Below are 23,183 nucleotides of genomic sequence, written 5' to 3' on the forward strand. Positions count from 1 at the left end.
ATCTCAAATGACATCACTGATGACATCACTGATGACATCTCAAATGACATCACTGATGACATCATCTAGTGTCTGTGTGTTTTTGTAAAGTTTAAATATGTTTTACATATTGAAGAATGAGTGGATGTATGGAAGACTGAGTGTGTGTGTGGCTGGCTGGGAGGTGTGTGACTCTGTGCATATCAATGTGTACTTGTATCAGTGATTGTATAAGAGAGTAAGTATGTGTTAGTATATGTGTGAAAAGTATGGTGTTCTGTGTTTAACTGTATAGATAAGGAAATCGAAGTGTGATTGATTCTTCACAGGACTGACTAGGTGTATGAGTGCATATGATAGTGTTGTAATAATGAGTGACTGTATGTATGAGTGATTGTATGGGTGAATGAGTGAATGTGTGTGTAGACGTAGGAATCAGTGAGTGCGTATGTAGTAACTGGTATTGGTGTGTCATGATGTCATCAGTGATGTCATTTGAGATGTCATCAGTGATGTCATTTGAGATGTCATCAGTGATGTCACTGAAGTATGGTGTTCTGTGTTTAACTGTATAGATGAGGAAATGGAAGTGTGATTGATTCTTTACAGGACTGACTAGGTGTGTGAGTAACTCCATGGATGAGTGGCAGTGTGTGAGGGTCTGCATAGGTGTATGAGTGCATATGATAGTGTTGTAATAATGAGTGACTGTATGTATGAGTGATTGTATGGGTGAATGAGTGAATGTGTGTGTAGACGTAGGAATCAGTGAGTGCGTATGTAGTAACTGGTATTGGTGTGTCATGATGTCATCAGTGATGTCATTTGAGATGTCATCAGTGATGTCATCAGTGATGTCATTTGAGATGTCATCAGTGATGTCATCAGTGATGTCACTGACCATGTCATGAATGATGTAATATGTGACATCATCAGCAGTGGATTGCGGGTGCGCGATATATAGTTAGTGCAACTAACTATATATTTAATTTCATTGGTTTTATGTCAATAAAATGTCCAGCTAACTATATATGGTCTCTAACCTACGGTTTTTTCAGTGAATTTTCAAGGTTTTGTAAATGCAAATTCCTAACTATATATGGTCTATAACCTATGGTTTTTTTCAGTGAATTTCATTGGTTTTTTAAAAGCTAATATCTATAGCTGTAAAATATATTCTTTATTACGTGACGTATCACGTAGCCACGTGAGACGCCTCATGACGCGTCGCAAAACCGTGACGTATCGGCTCTGCAGCGCAAACAAAACCCGTAACGTAAGCGTGCCGGAGCACGCTTACAGATATATATATTTTTTTTAACCTTAATTAGACAAAATCCACACGTGCACATATCTTGAGGCCTTGCAAAGGCACATCAAACAAACAGTCCCTACAATTTTGCCAAGTTTGCTGGAAATCTATTCCCTTAATTTTTTTTTTACTGTTTCTCTTGGTTTTCCCCTTGTTACGCTTACCGGGACGGTACCCGGTACGCGAACCGGACGCTCCAAAAACACAAGATGGCGGACTCCCGTTACGCTGCCGGTTAGCTGCCCGGTTCGCGTACCGGGAAGCGCCTCTACCGCGAAAAATCGCGGGGGACTTTAATATCCCCCTCATCAATCCTAGGGGGTCAGGAGGGGTTCACCTTGCCCCCTTTCCTTCATTTCCCCCTTCTTTTTTCACCAAATCTTGTCTCTCGAACCTACCGAGAGACAAGATGGCGGCCGCTCCGGACTGTTTACAATGTTGACAGCTACGCTGCCGGTTAGCTGCCCGGTGAGCTGCCCGGTGAGCTGCCCGGTTCGCGTACCGGGCAGCGCCTCTACGGCGTAAAATCGGCAAAATTTTTTTTTTTTAATTTTTTGCCCTGCGGGGCACTTTAATATCCCCCTCATCAATCCTAGGGGGTCAGGAGTGGTCTACCTTGCCCCCTTTTCTTCATTTCCCCCTTCGTTTTTCACCACATCTTGTCTCTCGATCGTACCGAGAGACAAGATGGCGGCCGCTCCGGACTGTTTAGAATGTTGACAGACACCGGAGAGCCAATCAGCTTCGCTTCGCGAAGTTCCGTTACGCGTCAGGTACGCGAACCGGGGCGCTAACCGGAACGCTGTCACAGATATATATATTTTTTTAAACGTTAATTTCTCAAAATCCACTGGAGCACATATATTGAGACATAGCAAAGGCACGTCGGGCAAACCATATCTACAATTTTGCCAAGTTTCATGTAAATCTATTCAGCCGTTCGAGCTAAAAGTGAGTCCAACCGCCCTATGGAAAAATGAATGGGAAAAACGCGTTTTGGGACCCCCCTTTTTTCTCGGCCCCCCCTTGACGAAACCCCCCCAAATTTTCAGTGGCTGCTCAGAAACAAAATGTGCCATTTTCCTGAAAGTTTCAGCCAATTCCGTCCACAAACGCCAAAGTTATTAGACATAGAATTTTCAGAAATCCCATAGAGAAAAAATCCTAACTATATATACCCACTGGCTATCGCCAGTAGGTAATATACATATATAAACATATATGATCTGCATATCTATATAAATGCATGCATACATATACATATATGCATACATATGCATGTTATTTACATGAAAGTTTTAAAAACACTAATAAAAGCAAAGCTAAAAAGCCACCTCATTACAAACAGAATGGCTTTAACTTAAACGAGGGCGAGATCTATTGCATTTTCAATGCTTGTTTACTTTGGTTCTATCAAGAAGGCATTCAGATGTGTCACACATTTGCCATAAATTCTGAATGTTAGCACTCTAGTTGCTCATTAGATCACTGTAGTAAAGCTAGTGCTCACCAGGGAAGTCTGCTGCTAATCATGGTTTGCAGCCATTTTCCCGCATTTTTTATCCCGCAGACTTTCAGTCCGCATACCATTATCCCGCAAGGTCATTGACCTCGCATACCATTATCCCGCATTTTTTCAAAACGCATGTGCATTTATCGCGCATGCCTTTACAAAGAATTACGTTTTAAAGGCATGTATGGTAAATGCATTTGCGTTGTGAAAACCACGATGACGAGAGAGGTAAGTGGGTTTGTGTTAATTTTTTCGTGGGTTAGTGATTGTGTAGTGTAGTGTAGTGTTGTGTAGTGTAGTGTTGTGTTAGTGTAGTGTAGAGTTGTGGTGGTTGTTTAGTGTATGGTCATGCTGGGGGTAGTGTTTTAGGGTTTAGGGTTGTGTTGTAGTGTTTGCGTAGTGTAGGGTCATGCTGGGGCTAGTGTTTTAGGGTAGTGTTGTAGTGTTTGCGTAGTGTAGGGTCATGCTGGGCGTAGTGTTTTAGGGTTTAGGATAGTGTTGTAGTGTTTGCGTAGTGTAGGGTCATGCTGGGGGTAGTGTTTTAGGGTTTTGGGTAGTGTTGTAGTGTTTGCGTAGTGTAGGGTCATGCTGGGGTGTAGTATTTTAGGGTTTAGGGTAGTGTTGTAGTGTTTGCGTAGTGTAGGGTCATGCTGGGGGTAGTGTTTTAGGGTTTTGGGTAGTGTTTGCGTAGTGTAGGGTCATGCTGGGGGTAGTGTTTTAGGGTTTTGGGTAGTGTTGTAGTGTTTGCGTAGTGTAGGGTCATGCTGGGGTGTAGTGTTTTAGGGTTTTGGGTAGTGTTGTAGTGTTTGCGTAGTGTAGGGTCATGCTGGGGTGTAGTGTTTTAGGGTTTTGGGTAGTGTTGTAGTGTTTGCGTAGTGTAGGGTCATGCTGGGGGTAGTGTTTTAGGGTTTTGGGTAGTGTTGTAGTGTTTGCGTAGTGTAGGGTCATGCTGGGGGTAGTGTTTTAGGGTTTTGGGTAGTGTTGTAGTGTTTGCGTAGTGTAGGGTCATGCTGGGGGGTAGTGTTTTAGGGTTTTGGGTAGTGTTGTAGTGTTTGCGTAGTGTAGGGTCATGCTGGGGGTAGTGTTTTAGGGTTTTGGGTAGTGTTTTAGTGTTTGCGTAGTGTAGGGTCATGCTGGGGGTAGTGTTTTAGGGTTTTGGGTAGTGTTGTAGTGTTTGCGTAGTGTAGGGTCATGCTGGGGGTAGTGTTTTAGGGTTTAGGGTAGTGTTGTAGTGTTTGCGTAGTGTAGGGTCATGCTGGGGGTAGTGTTTTAGGGTTTAGGGTAGTGTTGTAGTGTTTGCGTAGTGTAGGGTCATGCTGGGGTGTAGTGTTTTAGGGTTTTGGGTAGTGTTGTAGTGTTTGCGTAGTGTAGGGTCATGCTGGGGGTAGTGTTTTAGGGTTTAGGGTAGTGTTGTAGTGTTTGCGTAGTGTAGGGTCCTGCTGGGGTGTAGTGTTTTAGGGTTTTGGGTAGTGTTGTAGTGTTTGCGTAGTGTAGGGTCATGCTGGGGGTAGTGTTTTAGGGTTTAGGGTAGTGTTGTAGTGTTTGCGTAGTGTAGGGTCATGCTGGGGGTAGTGTTTTAGGGTTTAGGGTTGTGTTGTAGTGTTTGCGTAGTGTAGGGTCATGCTGGGGGTAGTGTTTTAGGGTTTAGGGTTGTGTTGTAGTGTTTGTGTAGTGTAGGGTCATGCTGGGGGTAGTGTTTTAGGGTTTAGGGTAGTGTTGTAGTGTTTGCGTAGTGTAGGGCCATGCTGGGGTGTAGTGTTTTAGGGTTTTGGGTAGTGTTGTAGTGTTTGCGTAGTGTAGGGTCATGCTGGGGTGTAGTGTTTTAGGGTTTTGGGTAGTGTTGTAGTGTTTGTGTAGTGTAGGGTCATGCTGGGGGTAGTGTTTTAGGGTTTAGGGTAGTGTTGTACTGTTTGTGTAGTGTAGGGTCATGCTGGGGGTAGTGTGGGTTTAGGGTAGTTTAGTTGTTTAGTGTATGCTAAAGGCATATTCGTTCTAAAAGTTTTCGTTATTTTAATTTGCGGCCTAATAGTACATGCGGGATTTTTTTTGCGGACTGATGGTATGCGGGATTTCGTCATATATTCGCTAATCATACTTTCTATGGCAAAATGAACCCCCTCATTTTGTTCCTTTTTAAATTAAATGTTTTAAGAGTTACCACTTTATTCCAAGCAAGATGGCTTCAGGTGTGCCATACCTTTGTAATAAGTAGGACTGTTAGCACTCTAGTTGTTCTTTAGAACACTCTGGGACATTCTGTCATTGGGCTATAGTTGGGCTACATCTGGCTGATATTTGGGCTACATTTGTTTTTTTTTGTCTCTGGTGGCCATCTTTGGGCTACATTGGGCTACATTGGGCTACATTTGGGCTCCAACATATATATAGCCCAATGTAGCCCAATATATATTTTTCAAAGTTAATTTTCGTAAAAACCACTGGAGCCTATATCTTGAGACATAGCAAAGGCACATCGGGCTACCAGTCCCTACAATTTTGCCAAGTTTGGTGTAAATCCATTCAGCCCTTCAGGCTAAAAGTGAGGCCAACCGCCCTATGGAAAATTGCATGGGAAAAACACGTTTTGGGACCCCCCTTTTTCTCGGCCCCCCCTTGACGAAACCCCCCCAAATTTTCAGGGGCTGCTCAGAAAAAAAATGTTCCATTTTCCTGAAAATTTCAGCCAATTCTGTCCGCAAACGCCAAAGTTATTCGACATAGAATTTTCAAAAATCCCATAGGAAATAAATCCTAACTATATATACCTACTGGCTATCGCCAGTAGGTAATATATATATATACACACATACATATACATACACACTCACACACATTTATATAGATATAGATAATATATACACACACATATATGTAGATCACTCAGTATTAGGCTAAAAGTGTTCATTCACTAAGCAGGTAATGTATGTAGTACCAAATACTCTTGAAGTGCTGTACCTGCCCTTTCCACCAATTGCTCCCTGAAATGAAAAGTGGCATGCCGAGGTGCCCTGTAGCTGTCCTCATTACCTTCTGTGTACCTTGGGCCATGACAAACGAGAATTGGGGGAAGGAGTTAGAATGTCCTATGGGCCAGTACATCTATACATGGCTGGGACAGCATCTTGGCTCAACTAAGGCTGCGTATACCTGCCATGCACCTGTTCACTGTGTCCAGCTGTGCCGAGTTTGGGTTAGGGTTATAGGGCAGAACTAAATTACTGCCACCTCTTCATAAGTTTAGAAAGTAATTAGCATTTTTCTAGGGAAGAAAGTACAAGGAAACAATTGGTTTCTTGGCAGTTTTGATGCCATTCCATTAAGTAGCTTTTTCTGCAAGTTCTGACCAAACTCTCAATGGGAGTTAAAAATGGAGAAATCATAATTTAGGGCACACTTGTAAGTTTCATTTCCCCTTTCTAATCCAACACTCATCAAACTGAACAAACCTGTTAAGGCTCATTCAAAAGTATTTTTGTGAAGTCTTGTGTATATTTATCAAACACCCTGTGACGAGTCACCTTGAAACCTATACTTTGAAGAAAACTTGCAAAGGTTGCGCCCAACACTAGATGGCAGGAATGTGCAGAGCATGTGAATCCACTGGGCTACAATCTGCACCAATAGTTCCAGGTTAGTAACGTTTTCCTTCCTACGTAAATTGAAATCTAACCATCACGTTGATGCTCAATATTTCAGCTGCACTTTTTATCAAATTAGAATCCTAAAATAAATATCCTAATTATAAGAAGCTGTTGTTTCTCATTGTTGAAGGACACACTATATTAAAACAAATCTGTACTTATGGCAAGCCTGACATCCTAGCATCTATTTTACTTTCACACATTGAAACATTAATAAAATGAGAAAGTATTGTTTCATTTTGCTCTTCACAGGTTATTGCTTATAACTCCGAAGGTAAAAGTAATCCAAGTGAAGCAGTGGAATTTAATACTTGCCCAGACAAACCTGGACCTCCTTCAAAGCCTTCTGTTAAAGGAAAAGTACATGCACAAAATTTCAAAATTATTTGGGGTAAGGTTTTTTGTTTACTCACTGAGATACACAGAATCACTGTTGTTTTCCGTTGTTTGATGTGGCCTGTATGTTAAATGTGCTTATTATTAGCCCTTTTGATCATCAGGAATAGAAGTTCCTCATCATAGATCCTTTTTAATACTCCCAAACCTAATCCTTCAAACTGCAAGACAAAGACATATTTAAAAGAGAAGTGTTTTTCAAATTGCTTATCTAAAGAAATATCTTGTCTTTTTAAAATAAAATTACCAATAAAAACTATCACTATTTTTATTGGTAATTATTTAGGTCTCGCTTGGCGAAAGCAGCGTATGCGCTGCTCTCGCCATGGAGAGGACCTTTTGAAATTGATTCAGCCAAAGCTGAATGCACCTGCATCTAAATGGACAAAGATGGCTGCTCTCGCCATCTGCAAAGCTAAACATGCACGCATAGGGACAAAAAAATGCACGCGTATGTGGACAGCCTGATGCCATCTTTGTGCACACATGCGTGCATTTTTTTTGTCCCATCGCATGCATGGCAGCGTGCTTTCGCTTTCCCAGGCAGGCTGAAGGCCAGGAGCTGGCGCGAGGCATCCTGCGAGCATTGCTTGTTGGGTGAAAGTTTTCGCCCTGCCTGTGGTGTGATCTCACATTTGTGGAAACGGGGACAACCTTGCAAGCACCAAACCCCAGAAATTTGGCATGAGTTCACATAAATGTTTTTCTTTAAGAACGGTATTTCGTAAACGTCATTACAATTGCCGTAAGCTTAAGTGAAGCAGTGAAAGGACACAATAGGGTGGACTGGGCCACTCTGAGCATTCGTGTAACATCCAGATAGTGCCTCTTCGACTTCCATCCCGCGTGCCGAGAAGCGCTGCCCCTTGCGCCAGGTCTGTGGAGGCCAGAGGAGTACAGTAGCCGGAGCAGTGGTGGGGGCTGGGCGCACCACCACAGCGCCGAACACACGTCCATGAATAGGGGTCTGTTTCAGATGGCAGGCAGTCTGAAACTGACACCTGGAGGTAGAGACTGCGGGCTCTTTGCAGCGCGACGCCTTGGCACTCGCTCTCCGTCTGCACCCTCCATTGTGTACCTCCCCCCTTGCTGTAGTCCCTACCCTGAGCGGGAACTGTCCACGCAGTGCTGCGGCGCGCGCAGGCAGCGCAGGGGTTGTGGTGCCGGTGAGATCATGCGGCGCATACACAGGACAGAGTGTGTGGCTGTTTCCCAGCTTGGCATGGCCCCCAAAAAGTGTTACTTTCCTCTTCCTCCTCAAAGATAGTGGGCGTTGGCCCTAAGGTGGGAGATGTGGCGTAACAACCAGAGCTTCCAACTTCGGAGAAAGGGAACCAGGTTCCAGCCTCGGCATTGACTCAACATCCTGTGATTCTGGGCAAATCACTTAATCTCCACATGCCTACCAAAAATGAATGTGTCCTTGTGCAACTAACTGGTGCTCATGCATAGCAGCCAACATCTGAAAACAAGCATTGGCATAACCAATAGGTCTCGCCTTTTGGACCTTATAAGTGTTTAGCCATGGAACAGTTAATGTTGTAGCCTTAAGGATATTGTGCTGCATAACTAAATACTTATAAGGTCCCAAAGGCGAGACCTATTGGCTATGCCAATGCGTGTTAAATCACTGTTTGCATTCTTTCTCCATGAGTATTAGACAAATAGACGTTGTCGTAATCAAGTTTGAATTTCACATAATTTTAAGGGAGACTGGTCTGTTTTTCTTTGAAGCATTGCAGTGACAGTTTGCCTAAGTTTATTTTTCAGCTTCGTGAATTCAAGATCTTGAATTCTTGGTTCAATCAATGAAAGTATTTGAATAGTACTGCATACCCCATTCACTACTGAGCACTGTTCCAAAGTTGTGGGAAAGTTAAATGAGTTTTCAAGGCTCTATGGAACAGAGGATGTTGTTCAAATTGCTTAAGACTGCCAGGAATCCAATTAAATATTGAGTAGACTGTGTGAGTAAAAGCTTCACACCAGTCTTTCCTTCTAACTTCTGGGATCAATGGATTGTTAGTGGAAGTCCAAGGAGCAGCTGATCGGGCTCACAAATGAAATTGTTCTTTCAAATATCTGGGAGCAGACTCATTGAGAGACTTATGCATAAGTGCTTGGGTTTAAAATGAAAAAGGCAAGCTTCCTCTGGCAGCAAGTGACACTTTGTTGGAGTGAATAATATGTGTGCATTAAGCTTTGGCTGCAAAGTTTGTAAGATTCTTGATGTTTGTTTTCAATGTACCAGGCATAAGAGAGTCAGATTAAGATAGCAGATGGTGATGGTGATCACATTCTTAAGATGAACTTTCTTGGTTAAATGGCCGTCCAAGATGACTCCCAAGGGCCCGCTGTTCTAAAACCCATTCCCAAACTAGGATGTGCAATTTGCATACCTTCAAGTTTGTGAATTGGTGTGTCTTTCTAGGATATCTGTGTTGTTTAAAGATCATTGAGTGCTGTGCATCGCCCAGACTTTCACAGCGCTTGATTGGTGTATCCACTTACAAGAAGTTAGGTGATCTAGGTTAAAAGATTGTGCCACCATTTACATTCAGAGAGTTTAAATCAATTCTTTAATTTTCTGAAGTCAACAGAATGAGCACCACTGATTTTTTTAAATAATGGTACATATCATTAAGCAGCAACATACTGTTTTAGTGCTGCAGTAAGATGGCATACGGTGGTATGGAAGAAATGGGAATATATTGTAATTTTGTAACATCCTAGAGAAGTTTGTACCCCCGCACTTTTATTCCATAACTTTTCATATCACCCTTTTATACCACAACCTATCTGTCATTTGACTGACTTTTTCCCACTGATGCTAACTGAATTTACCTGTTTGTAAATCTTTTGTTTACATTAAAGGTAAATCATTTTAGTGGCCAGACTGGCTGCGCCAGAGTCAGTATGCCTTGCATGTGGGCAGTGGGCTGGAAAAACCTGATTTGCCTATTGGCCAGTCTATTAAGTGGGAAGTGGGGCAGAGCCAGTTATATGTCAGGTACACCTTACACATGACAGATGGTGACTGACAAGGCACTGATTTGAGATTGAGACCTTTCAGGGTGAGAAAAACAGCATTTCATCCTTTGTGTAATTGTTCAATGTTATGAATGCTCACTACAGAAAACTTTATCCCTATACCACAGGATGGAATCCAGGGACATCAACTAAGTTAAAGTTCATGCTACATCCCCGATTCGTATTTTAGGGCAGTGGAAGGGGAACTTTGCACGCTGCTGTGGGATTAGAAGGCCCCCCCGGGTGGCGCTGAAGAAACTTAAGAAAGGCTGGTACGATGGTGGCATACCATTGCCCGACCTACAACTCTATTACTAGGTGGCGCAATTGATGACAGTTAACCATTGGTTATACCACCCCGATGACCCAGCGCATGCTCTTGACAGTTACCAAACTGACCGCTCAGGTTACCTGGGAGCCCTGTATAACAGTGACAGGAAAAAACAAACATAAATTCTATGGACCCACCCGACATACATTGGACATTTGGTTTATAGTACATTCCCACCTGGGTTGGGCGGACGTCCTTTCGAAGGTAGCGCCGCTGTGGTACACACAGAAATTGGGCATGTTGTGCCATTAGCCCTGGTTTGATAAGTGGAACCTCAAAGGGATCTCGGCAGTGATAGACATGGTCAAGAAGGGGGCCATACTAACATTTGGGGAGCTTCAGAGCCAATATCATCTGGTGCAGGGAGAGATATACAGATATTTACAAATCAGGCATGCGCTCCTGGCGGCCTTTCCATCCCTTAAAGACATACCAGACCCGTCTCCATTGGAAGACCGGTTGTTGAATGGGCCTTTGAGTTCCAAAGCGATATCCCTCACATACAGAAAGCTGTGTAATAATCTACCAGACACCTTTCCAAAGCTCAGGGAGCAGTGGCAGGACGACCTGGACCCGGCTCTTATGTTCCCTCGAGAAGCGGCCATCACACTTAAATTTAGGCTTATACAGCTCAGGATACTTCACCGATCATACATGACTGGGAAGACCTTGGCAAAAATAGGTTCTAGACCTGACGATCTATATTTGAGGGGGTGCGGACAGCATGCCACCTTTTATCATATTCTGAGGAGCTGTCCGAGAATACGTACACTTTGGGAGGGAGCCTCAGACCATATGCAGACAACCTTGAGAAAGGTGTTAGTGTTGACACCACAACTGGGACTGCTCAATATATTGGAGGCGACTGATCTCACTGAAATTGAACAGCAATTCACGACACTGGGATACACGTTAGTTAAATGAAAACTGGCGAGAGGATGGGGGGGATCAAACCCGCCACCCATCACCAGGTGGGCAAAAGAACTGGACAGGTGTATGCTGGCGGAGACCGAAGTATTTGTGGCAAGGGGGTGCCCCAAAAAATGGGATCGGAAGTGGTCGATATGGATAAGTATTGTGGAGATCCTTGTATATCCCCAGTGGTGGAATTGGAGATGCGTAGGAATATGAGAATTGTGTAGCTGTGTAAGGTATAACCTTAATTGCTCCCTGCCTAGATAGTCTCTTGCTTGATTTGAAAATGTTGTATACTTCTACATGAATGGCTGTAGGAAAACCAATAAACAAATTTATATATATATATTTTTAAAGTTCACGCTACAGAGACCTGTGTGCAGTTTACAACATTAATTCTAATTGAGTCAACTCATCCGGCAGAGGGCATAACATTTGCATATCTTCAATGTGAAATAGTAAGATATATATTTGTTCTTAGTTATTGTTATTCGAAGCACTGAAAGTAATGTGCAAGCGATCAGATATTATATTAAACATAAAGTGAGTAGGAAAAACACCATCTTTTCTTATGCTCATTGTGACTTTGCATCTTCATGAAAGTAGACTAACCTGAAATGTTTACAATACACTGAAAAGCCTGAATCCAGTCTATATAACTGAAATTATCCCAGAACGGATCAGTTCTACGCCATCTACAACTTGGAGACTGTGGATGAAGGAAACATTATTTTTAAACCTTTCTCTTCACTTTCTCCACATTGTGCGATAGTGTGCTAGGAACCACATATACTTATTTCACTTCTTATCCTCATGCTCCATCTATTCACCCAGGATCTGGAGTGACATCCCTTTATGCATTCTAGGGTCTGTCATCAGATTAAGGAAATATCTTAATAGCACTGAATGATGTTTTTAGCATTTTTGTTTTATTATGTATCTTTTATCAATTGCTATGTGAGGATGTATTATGTATTTTGCATTTTGCTTATGTGTTTGCTTTTATGATTTTTAAAGGAAAAATCGAATAAAGCTGAGATGACTGACTAGTAGAGCAGTTCACAAGGTAAAATGCAAAGATACAATCAACTTGTGATTGGAGAGGTAGGTATGTTCTGGGAGCAAGATGTTGTGGAAGTATGGTAGCCCCTGGTGGCAACGGGCTCTGTGGATGTCTAATGGACTTGTGATCCTGGACTGGGTTAATGTATGTTATTGGCTGTAGGAATGTAGTACGAGCGACTGAAACCTCCATGGGCTGCTGGCATGGCTTTCTCACAGGAACTGTGTGTTACATATGTGGGCAAATGTTGCAATGATACATTGTTGGCATGTTATTGTTGTACATGTCTTTATCATGAAAACTTGAAATAAAAACAATTAAAAAAAAAAAAGGTTTTGTTCCGGGAGCAGAAGTTGACTGTTACTGCATGGTGATGTAGTGTTCTTTAAGTTGATGTGTCTTCAGATTGTTCCTGAATTGGAGCATGTGTCATGTTATTTCCAAAGTGTAAGTTTGCTGCTGAGCCAGGCCTCTGGATGGTTGTGAATCCCTCAACTCCACAGGACCATAGGGCTATAGGCCAAGTGCTGCAGGGATTGTCTCCATAAGGTTGAGTGCATGTCCTGCTGTGCCTGGCTGGTAGTCATGTGCATTGGAGGTTTACAGCAAGGGCATTGGGATACCCAACAACCACCTCCTACACTTCCTATATGGCCGAAATGAATTACACGTCCCATAGCCGCAGTGCCTGGTTAAAGCTTGTGAATCTAACTACCACTGTGCATGATATCTGAAAGAAATAGTTAGTTATAGATTCCTTACCTTAGAATTACCCCCAGGCATCAGACTGGATCCGGAAAGTTTTTCGTCAGCCGTACCCCTGCGCATCAAAAGGTGGCGTCGGTCAGCTCCGCTTTCGTTGTTGGCATCGTGGTCACCGGAATAACGTTGCGGTAGCTACTTAGACGTCACAGACGTCAGTTCTTTCTTTTTCCACGCCAACCAGCACAGATCCGGAGAGAGCGGTACCTCCAGGCACTTTTTGACTGACTTTTTCTCGGCTTATGTCGACACCATTTTTGCTGAGTCTTATTGACTCCTGGTGTACGAGGGATGCCCGGTTTCAAGGCTTGCGGTTCCTGTAGCCGACTGATGTTGGTGACGGGTCTGCACCGCGTGTGCCTGTTTTGCCTAGAGTGTGACCACGATCCCAAGTCGATCTCCGACTGCCAGATCATGAATCAGAAGTCTTTGCGGGAGCAGTCCCGAAAGCTTCTCGAGGCCCGGGAGTCGACTCCGTGCCGTTCAAGGTCCTGGTCGCGCGGAAGGTCGAGAAGCCTCCACCACCAGTCTTCTTCCAAGTCTTCGTACTCTTCAGGTAAGTCGAAGAAGCATCATCGCTCTTCGACTTCTCCCACTCGGTCAGCTGACCCGACACGTGATGCGGGTGGTGCCCCTCCCAGGGCTCTGGTGTGTGTCTCGAAGGGTCGACTGCGAGTTTCCCCTCCCTTCCCGGGACCAAGAGCGACCCCTGCCCAGCTTCACAAATTTTATGAAGCAATGCATGCCATCTTTGGGCAGCCCGACTCCACCGGCGTGCCTTTGGCCCCGCGAACTCGGTTGGGGTCCCTGGGCCTTCGATGCCAGCAGCTTCATCCCTGGCGCTGCAGGGTCCCCTTGGATCCAGGCCTGGATCCAGATCGGCGCCGGTCGACCTGGTTACACCTCCCCCTGGCACCGATTCCTCCGACACCACGTCCTCAGCCGACGCTGGCTGTGTCCGCAACCGACGCCGATGGGTACTTTTTGTTCTACCCTGGCTCTTTCAGACCAGATTGGCAGCCAGAGGAAGGTGAGGAGGACTGGGAGGGGTCTGGAGGCCCTTTAACTGAGCAGTTGAAATACGAACCAGACTGGAGAGAGGAACTGGAAGAAACCAGTGGTCTGGATACCTCACCAGACCTTCGCATGTTGTCTCCTCCTACTGTGGCTACAGAGGAGGGAGTGTCTTATGCCATGGTGTTGCGTAGGGCGGCCGAGGCTCTACACCTCGAGCTACCTAAAGTGGCAGTCAGGACTAACCACCTGACAGAGGTGCTTCAACCGGCAGCGAGGTCTTCGGAGCCCCTGCTGCTGTTCAGTGAAGCCCTAACTGACATTCTCTGAGGCACCTGGTCCAGGCCCAACACAAGGGCTCCTGGGGATAGGATGATTGCCCGACGCCACGGCCCGGCCCCGGGCGACCCCACTTTCCTCGCTCAACACTCCACCCCTGAGAACTTGGTTGTCCAAACCTCCACCTCCAAAAGTGCATTCCCTAACGCACCACCTGATAGGGAATGCAAAAAGCGGGACCATCTTGGGAAGAAGATGTTTTCTTCCTCCAGCTTGGGAATACGGACGGTAAACACTGCATGTCTGTCGGGCCATTACACCCACTCCGTGTGGGATATGGTGGAGCAAGTGCTGCCCCAGTGCCCGGAGGAGGCCCGGGCTGTACTCTCCCGTGCAGTTGCCGAAGGGAGAGACGCAGCAAAGTTTATCATCCGCTGTAGGCTGGATACCGCCGACTCACTAGGGAGGACGATTTCCACGTCGGTAGCCCTTCGACTCTACACCTGGTTGCGGTCGACTGTTTTTTCAGGGGACGTCCAATCCACTCTTATGGACATGCCCTTTGATGGCTGTCGCCTATTCGGCGATAAGGCAGACAACGCTCTGGAGCACTTTAAGGACTCTCGGGCTACGTCCAGGTCCATGGGTCTCTCCACCACCCGCCCTGCACAGTCTGCTTTTCACCCCTTTCGTGGCTACGGAAGCGGTGCCCCGCCACGTCCCGCCCAGGGCCACAGGCCAGCGCAAGCTGTTCCACCCCTGTGCGGCCGGGGACATGGGAACCACAGCCCCCTCTGCAGCACCCTCCAAATCCTCCTAGTCCGACCTTACAGGGCCACCGCTTGCCAGTGGGCGGTAGGATTCGCCATCACCTCCCACACTGGCGCACCATCACATCGGACAGGTGGGTTTTGCAGATAGTCCGAAGGGGCTACTCCCTCCCCTTCGAGACTACCCCTCCATCCATGCCACCTCAGTACCTTCGCATGTCGGAGGATCATCTGGCCCTTCTCCAACAGGAAGTTTTGTCACTCTTGGCCAAGGGAGCCATTGAGTGAGTTCCTGTCCCAGAAGTAAGTCGCGGTTGCTATACCCACTACTTTCTGGTGCCCAAGAAGGACAAAGGCCTGCGTCCTATCTTGGATCTAAGAAGCGTCAACTGCTTCCTCCGGAAGGAGAAGTTCAAAATGTTGACGCTAGCTCAGGTCCTGTCTGCCCTCGACCCTGGAGACTGGATGGTAGCGTTGGACTTGCAGGACGCTTATTTTCATATCCCCGTCCTGCCGGGCCAACTGGTGTTACCTGCAGTTCACTGTAGGCCACGAGCACTTTCAGTTTACCGTGCTCCCCTTTGGCCTTATCAGCGCCCCATAGGTGTTCACGAAAGTGATGGAAGTGGTCGCTGCTTATCTGTGCAGATCAGGGGTTCCAGTTTTCCCCTATCAAGACGACTGGCTGTTGAAGGTGGGTTCGCACCAGGCTGTCTTCTCCCAACTTCAGACTACGGCCGACCTCCTGCATTCGCTGGGGTTCTCTCATCACACCTGACTCCCTCTCAAAAGCTCCTCTTCATCGTAGCGGTTCTGTGCTCGACACAGTTTCGGGTCTATCCTCCCTAACAGCGAGTCGGGGATATTCGGGCCATTATTCCGATCTTTCAGCCTCTGTCCGGGTTTCGGTCAGGTTGACCCTCGGGCTACTGGGCCTGATGGCTTCCTGCATCCTGCTAGTGGACCATGCCAGATGGCATATGGGGGCTCTGCAGTGGGACCTGAAATTCCAGTGGATACAACATGAGGGGAACCTGTCTGACTGCGTCCAGATCTCGGAGGGCACTGCACACCAATTGCAGTGGTGGCTAACAAACTAGGATTGGGTCGACCGCAGATCTCTCTCCATTCACCAACCAGAGTTCACAGCGGTGACCGATGCATCACTTCTGGAATGGGGCGGTCACATGTAGGAGGCGAAGATCAGAGGACTCTGGTCTCCGGCGGAGTCCAGGCTCCACATCAACCTTCTGGAGCTCCGAGCGATTCTTTTTGCACTCAAAGCATTTCTTCCCTCTGTCCGGGGAAGAGTAGTGCAGGTGTTCACGGACAACACCACCGCCATGTGGTACTGCAACAAACAAAGCGGGTGGGGTCGTGGATCCTATGTCAAGAGGTCCTCTGCCTCTGGACATGGCTGAAACATCAGCCGCAGGTTCGTAATGGATCATGAATGGAGTTGGTCTAAGGTCTCTTTCAACAGTGGGGAGAGCCTTGGTTAGATCTATTCACCACCAAAGAGAACGCGCAATGTCAGCGATTCTGTGTGTTGGAATTTCCAAGGCGGCACTCGCTAGGCGATGCTTTTCGTCGCGAGTGGAGTTGCGGTTTCCTATATGCCTTTCCTCCTATACCACTTCCGCCCAGAGTGCTGAAGAAGATCAAGCGTGACCAGGCCCAAGTCATTCTTGTGGCTCCGGATTGGGCACGAAGAGTCTGGTATCCGGAGCTGCTATACATGGCCATCGATCCTCCGATCAGACTGCCTCTTCGGGAGGATCTTCTGTCGCAGCAGCAGGGGACGGTCCTCCACCCGAACCTATCCAGCTTCGATCTTCTTGTGTGGAGATTGAGCGGCTGCAGTTGACGTTGTTTGACCTGCCTCCCGAAGTCTGTGATGTTAACTTGGCAGTCAGGCGTCCCTCCACTAAGATGGTATATACCTGTAGATGGAAGACATTTGTTGCATGTGCACAGCAAAGGCTGTGGATCCCCTTTCCGCCCCTCTTTCTGAGGTTCTCTTCTACCTCCTTTCTTTGACCCAGCAGGGCTCTGCTCTGGGCACTCTAAAGGGCTACCTCTTAGCAATTTCAGCTCTTCTTAGGCTTCCTGATCAGCCTTCTCTTTTCAAGTCCCCTGTTGTAAATCACTTCCTTAAGGGCATTACTCATCTTTTTCCTCCTGTTCCCTTCATAATGCCCTAGTGGGACGTGAACTTGGTTCTTACATATCTTATGTGCGCTCCCTTTGAGCCGCTACATAACTATCCTCTCAGGCTTCTGACTTTAAAAACTGCCTTTCCGGTGGCCATCACCTCTGTGCGCAGGGCGAGTGAGCTCCAAGCACTTTCTTTTAAGTCTCCTTTTCTGACTGTTCATCCGGACAAGCTTGTCCTTCGAACTCGTCCTTCCTTCCAAAGTGGTTACTCCTGTCCATATTGGACAGACCATCACTTTGCTACCTTCTTTCCGCCTCTGCATCTTGCCAAAGAAGAAGAGAGGCTCCACCGTCGATCCAAAGCGTGTGCTTTCCTTTTACTTGGATTGCACAAAATAATTCCGGGTGGATGATCAGCTCTTTGTTAACTACGTGGGCGTCAAAAAAGGTTGGGTCGTGCACAAATGGGCCATTTCTAGGTGGGTCGTTTTGTGTATCAAACCTTTCTATTTCTTGGCAAAGAAGGAGCCTCCAGTGGCGTTGCGCGCCCATTCCACCAGGTCGATGACAGCTACCAATGCTTTGGGACGTGCAGTCCCCCTTAATGACATCTGTCAGGCAGCTATGTGGCCATCGCTGCACACGTCCACAAGACACTACTACCTGGACAGCCAAGTCCGGAGAGACGGCTACTTTGGCCGTTCAGTTCTCCTTTATTTTCTGGTGTGAACTTGGTTCGCAGACCCACCTCCGTGGTTGGTATCGCTGGGGTATCTATTCTAAGGTAAGGAATCTATAACTAACAGTTTTTTTCAGATGAACAAGTTACTTATCTTCAGTAACAATATATCTATAAGAAACATAGGTTAGTTAATATATACCTAACTGCCTCACCCATCCTCCCCATTCTGCGGATTGACTTCTAGGGTTAAGGACTTCTTTTCAGGGCCCTAGTATGTGCACCAGTGGTCAGTGTCTTGCATGGCTCTGCGCTTCTGGCGTGGAAAGTTATGTACAGAACTGACGTCAGCACGCGAGGGCGACGTCTTAGTAGCTACTGCAACATAATCCCGGGGACCACGACGCCAACTACAAACGTGGAGCCGACTGATGACACCTTTCGACGCTCAGGGGTACTTTCCGGATCCAATCTGACACCTGGGGGTAATTCAAAGGTAAGAATCTATAACTAACCTATTTTTTTACAGATATATCGTTACCGAAGGTAAGTAACTTGTTCGTTAGGCCAATCAAGGAGCAAGGTGAGCAGAAAGCAGACACAACCCACCTGCCATGATGTTTGCCCATCAGCAGAAGAGTTTGCCAGCAAGTCCTGTCCCTACACTGGTGCTGGTTTTGCTGGAGCTCACCAAACCAAACTTTTGACTATGTGCTGTTTCTTTTTATTGTTATTTTTATCATTTTGTGCAAGTCTGTGGATTTAGGTTGGAATCTGTGGGCCCAAGTATTAAAATGGCAATTATGTAATCTACAAATCCAGGCCAGGCACGTGGTCCTGGCATGAAAACATATGTCCGAGGCATATGAGCTGCAGATTGCACACTGTGCATAGATCGCCACCTAGTGTTGGGCCCGGATGTTTGCAGTTTGTTGTTGTACTGAAAAGTTCTTTGGAAGTCACGAGATAGGTGACTCTTTCTTTGGACCACATTACGCATGGGCATTGGCTCCATCCCCAGATTGTTTTTTTCCGCCATCGGGCTCGGATGTGTTTTCTGCGCTCCGGTTAGGAACCGAATTTCCTTCGACGCGCAATCCTCACCCAGTTCGACGGTATTGTTTTGATCGTGCTCCACATCAACGCGATTCTTCACCACTTCGATTCCGGTCATCGACGAAGGCCTTCGGGCCTACCTAGGCCTTATTTCTGGCTCATGGAAAGGACGCCATTCAAGAAGTGTCCTCGATGTGGGTCGAAGTTTCCCCACACCGATCTACATGGGGTCTGTAACCTTTGCCTTTCACCGGAGCACAAGGCTAAAGACTGTTCCGCTTGTGCCTCCTTCCGCTCCAAAAAGACGATCCGGGACCGACGAGCTCGAAGAACAATGGCTCGCTCGTCAGCTTCGATCCCCGACGACATCTTCGAAGAGGGCGTTGACGTGCCAGAACACCAGCACACCGAAAAGATTACCAGCTCCTCAGACGCCGAAGACTCTGGCGTCGAGGAAGTCACTCCAGCTCAATGGGTCGTAAGTAAGATCGTTGACCCCAACCCTTCCTCGACACCCTCTAAAAAGGCTTCGGGCACACCCTCACCTTCGGGCCCGGGTGCACACCGAGAGCCTGCTTCCCACCCCCCGCCTTCAGGCCCGGCAAAGAAGCCCATTAAGCCTTCAGGCCGCTCAGGCTCGAGCCAGCCTATCCACGGTGCCGATCCTACACCGACACCGAAGAAAAAGCCATCTTCGTCAACCACGCCGACCGTTGCTCTGACACCTAAGCACACGGCGCCGAAGACTGGACACGGCTCATCGATGCAGAAACCGCATTCGGAGCCAACTAAAAACACGCCTAAAGCTCCAGATTCACACGCTTCGGAACCGAAAAAACACCCGGAACCGAAGAAACAGGTTCCGGTAAAGGACACTTCAAAAAGGCACACTTTTAAACGGAAACCAGCTACCGACTCAGTGCCGAAAAAACCTACGGAGCCGAAAACCTCGACACCGAAGGATCTGCCCTGTTCAGAGGAACTTTTCACACCTGATCCTAACCAAAAAACTCTTGTCAAGGATCCTAAGACTGGTCAATTGACTCTCAGTTCCATAAAGAGACCACTTGATGCGCCAGCACCTCCTCCTCCTCCAAAGAAGAGAGACATTGCAACCTCTCCATTAAGGGTGCCTTCTCCTCCACCTCCCCATACTGTTCCCTCTCCTACACCTACTCCACCTCACCATTCACCTACACCATCCCCTAATCCACAAGATGATGTAGACACAGACTCTGATGACACAGATGGAGGTGCACATGACCCAGCAGGGACCAATAGTCCCCCTCAGTCACCTAATCCATGGGATGATTACAACACCCCTGATGTGCCTTATGTCCCACAAGATGACATATACCCTTCTAGACCATCCCCACCAGAGGACACTATAGGTTTTAACCTAGTAGTCCAAAGAGCTGCCCAATATCATGGGTTGGACTTACACACAGATGCGGTGGAGGAAGATTTCCTACTAGACACTTTTGATAACACACAAAGGTCTACTGCCATTTTACCAATGCTTAAGGGTGTAATCAAACATGCAACAGAGGTTTTTAAAGACCCCGTCAGGGCTAGGGTCCTCAATCCTCGAACTGAGAAAAAATATAAAGCTGCCTCTACAGATCCAGTCCATATTAAAGGTCCAGCACCATAAGACTCTTTAGTAGTGTCTAATGCACGTAAACATGCTAATTCTCAGACATCAGGTGAGGCCTCACCACCAGATAAGGAATCCAAGCTACTTGACGCCTCAGGCAAAAGAACAGCTTCTCAAGCAGCTAATATCTGGCGCATCGCCAACACCCAAGCGTTGCTGGCCAGATATGACAGAGCTCATTATGATGAACTAGAGTCCATAATGCAGCATCTACCTGACAAATACAAAAATAGGGCCAATGAACTTATACAGGAAGGTAAAAATATTACCAACAATTCCATTCGCTGTGCCCTGGATGCGGCAGATACCGCCTCAAGAGCAATTCATACCAGCACCCTCCTACGTACACATGCTTGGCTACATATATCAGGTTTTAAACCTGAAGTACAAAACTCCATCCTTAATCAGCCATTTGATGAGACACATTTATTTGGCCCAAATGTTGACGTGTGTTTAGAAAAGATGAAAAAAGACACCGATACAGCAAAATCTATGGGAGCCTTGCAACAGCAAGCTCCCAGACGTTCTTTTCGTCGCTTATCATACAGAGGCAACACTAGAGGCTACTCCTCCGAAAGTCCCTCCACCTCTTACAAAACCCCTAGCCAATCCACATTCACTAAGGGCTACGAAAGAGGGGGTTACAGGGGTAACAACAACAAAGGCAGAGGCAAAGCCAACAACTCCCGCTCTGCCTCTACCCCTACCCAATGACTTTCCTCCCCTTCCCCCCCAACATTCCACTCCTGTGGGGGGAAGACTGCAACAATTCCTTCCTGACTGGACCAACATACCATCAGACAGGTGGGTGCGACAAATTATTCAATCAGGTTACTGTCTAGAACTAACATCTACCCCCCCCAAACATATCACCCAAACAGCGTCCAATATCACAAGAACACCTAGCACTGTTAAAGCAAGAAGTAGAATCCCTGCTACAAAAAAGTGCAATAGAACCAGTTCCTCTGCACCAACAAAACAAAGGGGTTTACTCTCTATACTTTCTGATTCCAAAAAAGGATGGCTCTCTAAGGCCTATTCTAGACCTCAGACCGCTAAACATATACATACAGTTAGACCATTTTCACATGGTCACACTACAACAAGTCCTTCCGCTTCTGTCGCAAAACGACTTCCTTGCTACTTTAGATCTCAAGGACGCATACTTCCACATTCCCATTCACAAGGCTCACAGGAAGTATCTCAGATTTGTAATAGACGGACAGCACTATCAATTCAAAGAACTCCCATTCGGAGTCACAACAGCACCAAGAGTATTCACCAAGTGCTTAGCAGTAGTGGCAGCACATTTACGAAGACAACACATCCATGTCTTCCCGTACCTCGATGACTGGCTCATAAAAGCCAGCTCATACAACCAATGCGTGGAACACACTCATGGCACAATACAACTGATTCACGACTTGGGGTTCACAATAAACCACGCCAAGTCCCATCTACAACCATCCAAAGTACAACAGTACCTCGGTGCCACAATAAACACCTCAAAAGCGCTTGCCTATCCTACTCCAGCAAGGATAGCCAGCATACAAACTCTTCTAACAAGGTTTCAGCTACAACACTCCCTTCCAGCAAGAGTGTTCATGCAACTCATAGGGATGATGGCCTCTTGCATTTTCATAGTGCCCCATGCAAGACTTCAAATGCGTCCGCTAAAAGAATGCTTATCACGTCAGTGGAACCAGGCTCAAGGTCAATTAACAGACCTACTGTTGGTAGAGGGTCGGACTCATCGCTCTCTGCAGTGGTGGAACACCAAACACCTTTCCAAAGGACGACCATTCCTAGAGCCAGTTCCTCAGATAATCTTAACTGCGGATGCATCGCTCTCCGGCTGGGGAGCACACCTACTGCAACACACCATGCAAGGCAGGTGGACACCACTACAAAAGTTACTCCACATCAACCATCTGGAGTTACTAGCAATATTCCTAGCACTAAAAGCTTTCCAAAAGCAAGTATGAAACAAAGCTGTGTTAGTCCGCACAGACAACATGAAAGCCATGTATTTACATACAGAAGCAGGGAGGCACACACTCCCTGCAGCTGTCTCAACTAGCACAGGACATATGGCGGTGGGCTATACCTCAAAACATATTCCTTCTAGCCCAGCATGTTCCAGGAGTACAAAATACCATAGCGGATCTGTTAAGTCGTCAAACACAACAGACCCACAAGTGGGAACTTCATATGCAAGATCTTCAGCCATTCTTTCAGATGTGGGGACAACCTCAAATAGAACTATTTGCCACCCACGAAAACGCCAAATGCCCAAGCTTCGCCGCCAGATATCCACACCCACTGTCCAAAGGCAATGCGATATGGATGAACTGGTCAAACAGATTTGCGTACGCTTTTCCACCTCTACCACTCATGCCACTAGTAGTACGCAAGCTACAGCAGTATTCTCTGACCCTCATCCTAGTTGCTCCAACGTGGGCCAGACAGCCGTGGTACACCACACTGCTACAACTGTCGGTAGTACCGCACCAAAAATTAAACCTGTCTCCACACCTCTTAACACAGAACCGTGGAGAGATCAGACACCCGGACCAAGCTCAGCTCAACCGTGCGATCTGGCTCCTGAAATCCTAGAATTTCAATATCT

General features: G+C 46.6%; 1 protein-coding gene across 2 annotated transcripts in view; it reads left to right on the forward strand.

The window, feature by feature from the left end:
• FNDC3A (fibronectin type III domain containing 3A) overlaps positions 1-23,183 on the forward strand; it is a 1,256,364-nt gene that overhangs the window by 881,041 nt on the left and 352,140 nt on the right. For both annotated transcript variants that reach the window (XM_078657339.1, XM_078657340.1), the window contains one exon: positions 6,698-6,836. In XM_078657339.1, the coding sequence (XP_078513465.1) occupies positions 6,698-6,836 (139 nt within the window). The remainder of the gene's footprint in view (positions 1-6,697; positions 6,837-23,183) is intronic.

This window comes from Lissotriton helveticus, chromosome 8 (genome assembly GCF_964261635.1).
Source record: "Lissotriton helveticus chromosome 8, aLisHel1.1, whole genome shotgun sequence".
NCBI classification, from domain to species: Eukaryota; Metazoa; Chordata; class Amphibia; order Caudata; family Salamandridae; genus Lissotriton; species Lissotriton helveticus.